This window comes from Cryptotermes secundus, unplaced genomic scaffold, assembly GCF_002891405.2.
Source record: "Cryptotermes secundus unplaced genomic scaffold, Csec_1.0 scaffold816, whole genome shotgun sequence".
NCBI classification, from domain to species: domain Eukaryota; kingdom Metazoa; phylum Arthropoda; class Insecta; order Blattodea; family Kalotermitidae; genus Cryptotermes; species Cryptotermes secundus.
Window position 1 is genome coordinate 871,854 of NW_019724601.1, and position 10,606 is coordinate 882,459.

A 10,606-nucleotide genomic window follows, 5' to 3' on the forward strand; every position below is an offset into this window, starting at 1 on the left:
GTCTCTGATTCGAGGCTCTCGCAACCTGGAGGGCCAAGTCCTGGTATTTATTCCTCCAGGAACAAGGCGGCCCAATTATACCCCCAGGCATTTGTTACAAATTCTTCTAATTCTGCTGGCTTTGAATCCTTCTTATATAGCCTCGGGACGGATCCAACAGAAAACACCTTTTCCATCGTTACAGCTTAACAATACTTCGGTTACGTCTCGCTTGTCACCTCAAAAATCTGTTTAGCGAGTCGTTGCCTAGCAATGAACGTCTACTCTGGCTCAGCTATTCCGATTTTGAGGCGTCATGTCACAATATGGAGGATTATGTAGACAGCGTAGTAGTACTGATAAGCAAAACGATGGGTATTCTTTGGAAGCCAAAAAAACAATCCAGGACATATTCTTTTCTCTTCGGTTATGAATAAAGAATATGAAATCTCTCATTCTCTGATCTTTTACCCACCACTTTCGTCCTACTTTTCTCCTCGAATTAAGCGCAAGAAAAAGACTTTCAAATATACTATTTTTTTTATCTTCTTTTAATGGTCATAAGTTCACATTTTTTGTCCGAGCAATACAGAATTTCCGTTTTCTTTCTGTCTCCCCCCCCCGCCCCCGCAAACATATACTGGNCAAACATATACTGGAGAATTGCAGTTTGTTTCAAAATGGTAACTTCAAGCTATGAATTATTAAATTTTCGATTCGCATCAACTGAAATTTGCGCCATATATAGAGGGCGCTTGACATTTCCTGCCCCCCGAGATATCAACACATATCCTCGTTATCTCAAACCAATCACACACAAACCAACACATCCCCACCCCCCCCCCTCATACCTAATATGAAATACGACCCTTCTCAACAGGAGTGGTAGCTATAAGCAAGACTTTCACTATAACACTGAAAGTCCTGTTGTAAACAACAAAACCAGAACTTTGATCTAACCTGAAAGACAATTCTTCACAACTGTTTCGTTCTTGTACTGGAAAATTGTATAGAAATTGTTTTTACGGGATGTTGGTCCATGTGAGAGACCAAAACGCAATTTGTTTGCTTATACGCATGGTCCAAGGTCATAAACGTCGATATGAAACTTTGCACGCAATTCGATGGACCCATCTACCTAACTGGTTCATTAATAAACTACCTATATAACCAGCTATACACCTAGAGTACTCAACTATTTAACTAACTAAAGACTCATCTAAGTGGCCAAACCTGGCGCTCAAGGTGGGGGGTCTCGAATCTGAGGCAGTAAAATATTGTCGTGAGTCCCGGAAGATATGGCCCCGAGAATGACTGCGCTGGCGAGGGCCAGCAGCAATTATAAAGGACAGACCAATCCTCTCCTCAGATGATGTTACGTGTGGACTATAATCACAAGTGTTCAGTTGGAAAAATACTACTGGTCGTGAGTCTCAAGGGGCTTGTCGCAAAGATGAACCGATTGGCGGTAAACCGCCAGTCGTAAAGTGACTGTGACTCTGGGGGTAAGAGTTGAGGGAGTCTCTTAAGACGGCAGTCTAAGATGATTGAGAAGAGATGGGATCGAGAGTGTTGAAAGTTAGCGTGTGATTTTAAGACTTTAGTGAGACGGTTATAAATCCGTTGCCAGAATACGGCTAGTGAAGACTGAGAAAACTTAGCGTGTCCTAGTGATCTGTAGTGCGGAGATCAGCATTAGTGTTATAATTACTTGTAGTTATGAGCTGAGTGTATAAGTGCAATAAATCCAATTATCCAATCCAAACTCCGTCTAATAGCCACACGCCCCAATACTACGTGACAATACTAATAAACAACTAATCAATTAACTGACAACTGACTGAATATATAATAAAGCCTCTACCTACCTAATTAAATAATTACTGACGCATCTATGTCTCTAAAATACAATATTTAAATATAATATCCAACAAAGCATCTACATGTACGAGTGTGCCTATCCATATATCTAACTCAATGGAGCAGAGTCTGTATTGAGAAGCTATTGAGGAAAATTCAGGCCGTTCGTGAACATTCTGTCAGACTTGAAAATGTCATGTTCACAAGAGGCTGTATGTAACTGGTCCCTACTATAAGCCAGATGAATCCAGTCTGCATCCACTCCTATTCCTCTAAGACGTATATTTAACATCATATCATTGAAGCCTGCGTCATCCAAATTATCTTTTCCCTTCAGTCTTTCGGAACAAAACTGTGTATGTATTTCACATTGACCCTATGCGTGCTACATGACCTGCCTACAAAATTTTCCTTGCTTTCGTCGTGTAAATAACATTTGGTGAAGAGAAAAAATAAAGAAGCTTCCCATCATGAAATTTTCTTCATTCTCCTAATATGTAATCCTTCTTAGGCCCAAATATTCTTCTCAGCATCCTGTTTTAAAACACCGTCAGTTCATGTTCTTTCGTTAATGGGAGAGACCACGTTTCACACCCACATGGAACTTCTGGAAAGATTCTCCTTCTGCATTAAAAAGCAATGCAACTGTGATATAAGGGCTCAGAAATTCGTAACTCCACTTAACATACCAGTGAATTCTAAAGCGTTAATATATTGCATAAATGTAAGATGTGTAGTAGGTCACGGACTAGCGTGCAGTCTTTTGTTTCACAGTATTGGGTCTATTCTGTGAGTATCGATAATATTTCAGTTGTATACGTGAAATGTAGTGTACTACGCATAGTAGACATCTTATTTTTTGAAGAAAGCAGTCTTCTGGGATTTGGCACCGTGTATATGTGGTGTTAACCGACGTTTCGGAGGAACGTATCGCCTCCATCTTCAGGGTAGAAGAAAAAATATATAAGAAATCTGCAAAGCGAAGAGACCGTGAGAACCGTGCACAGTCTGCTTTTACCGGTTCTCACGGTCTCTTCGCTTCGCAGATTTCTTATATATTTTTTCTTCTACCCTGAAGATGGAGGCGATACATTCCTCCGAAACGTCGGTTAACACCACATATACACGGTGCCAAATCCCAGAAGACTGCTTTCTTCATAGTCACCGCCGTGAAAGCCTCAAATCTTACATCTTATTTTTTTATTACATTTGCGTGTTATTCGTGGAAGAGGGCCCTAAACATCGGCCTCGAAGTGTCATTCGATAATATAAGACTTGGAAGTAATACGGAAGAAAACAGGGGAAGTTAATAGTACGAAACCTCGTAGAGTTTAACAAATGGTGACACTTCTCATTGAGTTGCCAATGGGCGTTACACAAGGAGTTAATATCTCGTAAAACACGTCGATATTTCACATCATCCAATTAGTAGTGTCCGTTTTGACATACCAGTTGAGGATCCCTGAATAATACGGATCGATAATCGATTATAATCGCTGCTATCAGCAAACATGCAGCACAGAGTGTAGACTGCCGTGCAATTAGAAAAGCAATCGAGAGCAATAACGATATATCTACGGAACTAGTTCGCGCACGCGCCCTGAAAATTGAGAGTTGGTGGGAGAACGGTGGAGGCTGAAAGGGACAACATGATGACGGATTGGCTATTTCTACTAATATTTCGCCGTAATTTTGGATTCTTGAACACCATTACCTGGTTGATATCCTGAAGTGAAACTATTTACTAGAACAATAAGCACTGGATCTGCGTAAGGCTATGCTAAGTTCGTATGTTTATTGTGGGACAAATTATGGTGTCCATACCGGACCGTGTGATGGGTTTAGACTAATATTCAGGATGTCCTCGGTTCAAATATCGACCGGGACACTATGGGATCTCTCTGTGGTTTTCCGTTGTATTGCTCAGTTCCTTCAGGCAAATTCTTATGGCAGGAACATGGTTCCTCCATCTTCAGGATAGAACCGAGTCTCGATGACCAATTCTAATGAGCCCATATCTAACGAACTCTATGGAGCCGAACCCTTGCGAACCCTTGTAGAACCCGAACGTTCATTACCGTGTTCACAAGAGCCCTCCACTGGTTCCTATCCTGAGCCAGATCTATCCAGTCCATATCACCTCATTCTAACTCCTTAAGATTCATTTTAATATTATCCCCCACCTACCTATATGCATTCCTCTCCTCCCCATGTGTTCTACTTGCCCTGCCCGTCTCATCCTCTTGGAACGGGTCCGTATCAATAGCATTATGATCTTCATTCTGTGTGTTTGTGAATCCCCTTTATTAACTTCCGAATGCCTGAACCAGTCTGTATATAATTTTATATGAAGGCCATGTCACCTGAGCCCATATCAACGGTGCATTTAATAAATCCCTCCTATCAGTCTTTGTGTCTGTATATGTGTCCTTCATATAGTTGTTAGACAAAAGCTCGATTAGTATATTCCTTTCATTGCTAGGCAACGGCTAAGTAAACACATTCCCGCGGAAAATAATACAGGCAATAATATCAGAATTGTTGCAAGCGTGTGTCTGTGTATCCCCCTCTTATTGATAGGCAAGAACTCGGTAATAACGTTCCCGCGGCAACGGAGAATTGTTGGAGGCGTCTTTTTCTATGCGGTCCGTGTCGTACGCAAGGAAAGTATGCGATTAGATCTTCCCTCAACTGTTTTTGTCTGCCCCCTGAACGGGTCCAGCCTTCTGACAGGCCATGTCTGACGTAATGTTCGTGTAACGTGTAACAAAGGTCAGATGTTGATACGCTCGCCGCTGCAGACGTCGTGTCTAGAGCGTATCGTGCCAAGGGGCTGTTTGGTCGCGAATTCTTTGAAAGGTTTACATTCCGGTTCTCATGGCTCTTCTAGGTTCTGTTGGGTTCCGTGGCGAGCAGCTGGGAACAAGAAGGGAACAAATCCACGTTATAAACAAATTATTGTCCTTGTTGTTTATTTAAGGACGATGCCAGTAGCTAGACTGTACACTGTCGAATGACAGGATGTTAGATTAACAATGAATTGTAAAGTATTTTGAAACAATCGATAGTGGTTCAATCGAGGTATTATTCTAACATTTTCTGGAACGGACTGAGAAAAACCATGGAAAATTTTAGAATTGGAAGTGTTCCGGTTGAGATTCGAACCGAGCACATAACGAATATGAGTCTAGAGTGTTACTGCTATGTCAATTGCCGACTCGTCAAAAATAAATAACATGGAAATTAAACTTTTGATACGAATTTAACATCAAAGATTATTATTTTCCAGGAAGTGACGTTATGAAATTTATGTGGGTATTTATAAACGTTTTGAATAAATCTGATGCCTCCATCTTCAGGGTATAAATGTATTCTACTACACTGTATCACACCCTAGAGTATATTTTCTTCAGTCATGGTTGTGACACCCTGAAATTTGCATTTTTTCGCGTATAACACATATGAGACGCAGGAAATTAGAATAACATTTTAGTCATAAAATCTGAATGGATGTTCTATATTGTTATCTTCTTGTTGCGAAATCGGCAATTCGAAAGGACATGTTACTTCCATCTTCAGGGTACATACCACTTATTTGTCTGTGTGTAGTTAGTTAATTGTGCTGCTGCCTTACTCAGACATTCAGAGTACACAGTATATGTAATTCTTGTCAGTATCCTAGCTATATGACGTCAGACAGCATGATCACAGATGAATAATCACTTACCCAGCATTTGGCTGGTCACAGAAGAAGAAGATTTCGTTTGAGGTTGTCAGGGTGGTCTGAGGCACAAATCTTTCGCCATCTAAACACTGGGATCGTGGGTTCGAATCCCACTTGAGGTATTGACGCCTGTCTATGTTGTGCTTGCGATGGGCTGATCCCTCGTCCAGTGAGTCTTACCGACTGTCAGTAAGATTCATAATTTTCAGATCACGTCTGAACGGGAATAGCCCAGAGGGTCGAGTCTATTCTTATGTTACGTCCCACGGTCAGTCAGCCAGTCTATCTTGGAATAAAGCAGAAATCTGGGTCTGAAGACCAGATCTTTAATACTGTAAGACACTTGCAAGTTTGTTGATGTGGGGCGCTCTCTCTGACGAGAGGGCGGGTGTGTCGTTTACAATTACTGCTGATCCCCGCCAGCGCAGTCATTCTCGGGTCCGAGTCCCGTGTGACTCACGATCATATTTTACTGTCTCAGATTCGAGACTTACTTTTCATCGTCTCCTACGACTCACAGGGCTACGGTGGGGGTATTGGAACCCCGTCTCTACACGGGATCCATCAAGAACAAGAAAAAGTAAGGTTCTATAAGCGACGGATGAGGCTCTGAAATAATCTAGTGGCAAGCTATTGTGAATGCTGTAGTGAACTTTTAGGTTTAAATCATCAGTGCCTTGAATGTCTCTCAGTTTATCGAGGAAGATGCTGTATGTTTAGTACAGAGTACAAAACGTCATGGGCATTACCCCATTTTCTGACACGCTAAGAGAGAAAGAGACACAGAGACAGACTGGAGGAAATAAATAAACGGTTACTTTTCCCCCCGTGGAGGACGGAACGTTGGAACAGGGCATATCTTGAATGTACAACCAATATGTTCCTTCTACTCGTACCCCTTAATGTGAGGTTGAATTCTGTTTGGCAATATCTGCATTTTTTCCCCTCATGTGATATTGATTTCACATTAAACTACAAATATTCTGACTCCGAGATAAAGCTGATGTCTCTGTAAGACCAGACGGAATATCGGGGTGAGGCGAGGGAACAGGAGAAACCCAGGGCAACTCTTGCTCCTGTTCCAGATGGCAGGAGAGGCGTGCGGGACGTGTAGCACGAAACTGTTAATATCCAGACTACATAACATCGCATAGTTTGATGACTGATGAATTCGAAAGGATTTGGAAGGAACTGCCTGTGCTATGCCGGAAGTACTCTAACAGAATTTTGCCTGGAGGGACCCCGGAAAATCACGAAAGAGCTCAGGATAGCGGGTATCCGAGGCTCGAAGCGAGCACGTAACAAACACGTGTCTGGAATGTTACCGCCTTCTGTTCAAACGGGAGTAAATGCTGTGAGATAAACAGAAAATTTACAAAGATGAAAGTCATTATTAAGACTTTCTGAATCTGTAATTGAGCCCCGAAAGCTCAGTCAGTACAGTGGCTGGATATGGGTTGGGCAGCCTGGGTTCGGTTCTCGGGAGGGGAAAGAGATTTTTCTCTTCCCCACAACGTCCAGACCGGCCCTGAGACCCACCCAGCCTCCTGTTCAATGGGTACCGGAGGCAAAGCGATCGGGTTGTGAAGCTGGCTAATAATCTCCAACTAATGCCTAGGTCAGAATGGTGGAGCAATACCTCCACTCGTCCATGACTCTTCATGGAGTGGACCTTAATTATGTAGAGGGACAACTTGTTAGTTCTTTGTTTCTTGGCATAAAACAATCCAGAATGTTCATAATTCACATTTCAATTTTTCCAAGGTCTTCCACACTCTTAACTTAGTACGAGTAGTAGTAGTAGCAGCAGCAATAGCAGTATTGTTTGTCAGTAGTAGTATTGGTTATGACAGTAGCAGTAGTATTTGTGGCAGGCAGTAGTAATATCGGTGGTGACAGTAGTAGTAGCAATAGTATTGGTGGCAGCAGTAGTACTTAATGATGGAAGTAACAGTATTGATGACAGTAGTAGTAGCAGTAGTATTGGTGATGACAGTGGCAGTGGCAGTAGTATCGGTGATGGCAGGAGTAGTACCAGTAGTGTTAGTATCAGTATTACTGGTGATGACAGTAGTAGTAGCAGTAGTATCGGTGGCGGCAGTAGTATTGGTGGTGTCAGTAGTAGTCGTAGCAGTAGTACTGGTGATGACAGTAGTAGTGGCAGTAGTATTGGTGATGTCAGTAGTAGTGACAGTAGTATTGGTGATGTCAGTAGTAGTGACAGTAGTATTGGTGATGACAGTAGTAGTAGTAGCAGAAGTACTGGTGATGACAGTAGTAGTAGTAGTAGTAGTAGTAGTAGTAGTAGCAGTACCGATCACAGAGGCCGCAAGCCCAAACGCGTAGGTTCAGTCGCCCGAGCAATGAGATTGTTGGTTGGGGTTCCTCGGAGTGCCCAGAAGTACGCCCGTATTTATTGTCCTACGCAGGCACAGGCCTTGCGATAGGCCAAACCCACTTCTATGAAATCACATCACTCTGAAACTCAGACCCCAATGGCCCACCCTGCCGCGGTAGTAGCAGCGAAAAGCAGTAACAAAATTTGTCATGATTCTGGCTGTTTCCTTTACAGCAGACATTTCATTCAATGTGCGCACGCGTGTGACTACAAGAGCTTGCTATTTTGTAGCATGGGTTAACAGTCACTACGATATCCTACGTCACCACGAAAGAAATCAATGGCATTAAACACGCATATTAATTATTCATGTATGATATGTATAGACCACACGCAGAACAGCGGGTCTTCCGGACATATTTATAACATTTGACTCAGGGGCTAATAATATCAAACGCCAAGGGAAACTAACTTCGTTCTAAAAAATTTTAGATTAAGTGCGATTTATCTATAACAAACAAAAGAAATGACAAATGATATGAATAAAAGAATTTTTCGTGCTGTTCGAAATCCACTGACATTTGGCCTACATTCTTCTGCTTTCTCCATGTTCACGAGGTGTCAGGGCAATCAATAGTTGCCCCAGTGGCCCTGCTGTGTAGTTGGGACAAAGGAACTGCGATAGTGCAGAAACAAAGCTCTCTCCTTCGATCACACGTGGCAGACATGCCATAAAGCATAACTAACTTCATGGAGCTGGGCCTTCCTTGATAAGCCGCCAATTGTGCAGCTACTTAAGAACTTTCCCAGCATTTTACGGAACCCGAAGGTTCTTTACCATGTTCACAAGAGCCCTCCACAGGTCCCTATCCTGAACCAGATCAATCCAGCCCAGACCACCCTATCCTATCTCTCTAAGATCCATTTTAATATTGTCCACCCACCTACGTCTCGGTCTTCCTAATGGTCTCTTTCCTTCTGGCTTTCACAACAACTAATTAACCAATACAGACGGAGGGGTTATCGTCACACAAACAAATGCTTTTATTATTCCATTCACAAAATGTCTCGGACGAGACAGGCCGTCATTAAGTGATTTGTGGGGAGTACACATATCATATAGAATTATGATAATACAGATTTTAAAATGTATTAATTAAAATAGCTCTGATCTGATGTTCCTCGAGAAGAACACGACTCCGCGTAGTTAATTGAATTCATTAGGAATTATCGGATTTTTGGACTTCGTCCATCATCCGATATTATGAAAACTAAAGAACACAGCGTTTCGAAAACTGGATCTGTTTCCTTCCTCAGGTGAGGGATGAGACATCTACTCTGTTGGGTCCCTAAGAAAGAACTAACCTTTATCACTGGACAACCCATCTCAGTGTAAGTTACTTATTTAATCCGTTCCTCTTATACCCTACGGTGTCGAGGTTGTTTTCTTTATTTTGGTCATTTTACAGACGGTAGGACTCCTTAGATGAGTGATCAGCTCATGGCAAGGCCTCTACCTAAACACAGGACAACACAAAAACACAGAATAAACACACACAAACAACAAAACATGCATGCCTTGTGTGGGATTCGAACCCACGATCCCGGCTTCCAAGCGAGCGACGACAGTACATGCATTAGACCTCATGGCTACCGTGACCGGCGTCAAGACAACTACAGCTATTTAAATAACTGACACCCGGCTTTGTCAGTGGGAGATAACGGGAAAGTACGCAATAAAAACTGCGATAGAGCATACACAGACATGAAACTAAGAGAGAAAGGGGGGGGTGAAAATATAGCTGCAGTGAACACTGACATGGGTTGTCCAGTGTTTTGGTTAACTCTTTCTTGGAAACCGAACAGAATGTGTGTCTACCCCCTCACCTGAGGATGCAAACAGATCCAGTTTCCGAAACGCTGTGTTCTTTAGAATACCGGATGATTGACGAAGTCCAAAGACACAGTAATTCAAAATGTTACACACCATCATCACAACCGTTTAGAATCTACATGAACTTGGATCTAACTCTGATTAGGAAACATACTGTCTTCTGGCATGTAACAAAGTGTAGTCCTGGAAATGTTCACCGATGCTTCGATTTTACTTGCCCCCTTGCTGACTACTTTTTTCGCTTTTATTTAAAACCTGAAGATGGAAGCAATATATTACTCCAAAATACCGGACAACTTCTGAATATGGCTTCAGTAATTGGTGGAGATTACTGTTCTCTGCGATGTAACACCGTGTAGTGTGGTAAACCGCTACCAAAATTTCGGGGTAATTTGCTGCCCCTAAATTCAAGGTCTTCCGAAACACTCGTAACGATCTACGAGACTACACGGAGTCACATTCTAGGCGTGAGGACCTCCAACACACAAGAATATTCCCAATCAGGAATAGGAGCAGGAGAATGAGTTACTTCCAGATATTCCTTGTAGAACATTAGCTGTCCCCATTATCGAAACTTGGTTCGCAAAGAGACCATTTATGGTCTCAACTCGCATGGGAATCGCCTGTTTAGGGGCTGACAATGAGGGTAGTGTTTTACATGCAGAGCGACCGCTCTATTCCGAAGTGCTAATGGACGGACCGACTGCAAAAGAAGTAGGTGCTGAGACGTACTAACACGACCTTCCGTACTCCTAAGTGAGCAAGCCGGACAACAGTTCTTTTTCGCTGTCTTCCTCAGCTTCTCCAGGCA

At 42.5% G+C, this 10,606-nt stretch overlaps 2 protein-coding genes across 2 annotated transcripts in view; one reads left to right on the forward strand and one right to left on the reverse strand.

Annotated features, from left to right (window-relative positions):
• Positions 1-10,606, reverse strand: part of LOC111862442 (tyrosine-protein phosphatase Lar) — an 805,060-nt gene that overhangs the window by 772,686 nt on the left and 21,768 nt on the right. The gene's annotated exons all lie outside the window — the stretch shown is intronic.
• The window catches only part of LOC111862469 (uncharacterized protein DDB_G0271670-like), a 166,141-nt gene that overhangs the window by 147,475 nt on the left and 8,060 nt on the right, over positions 1-10,606 (forward strand). The window contains exon 2 of the mRNA XM_023847931.1: positions 7,438-7,822. Coding sequence (XP_023703699.1) covers positions 7,438-7,822 — 385 coding nt within the window. The remainder of the gene's footprint in view (positions 1-7,437; positions 7,823-10,606) is intronic.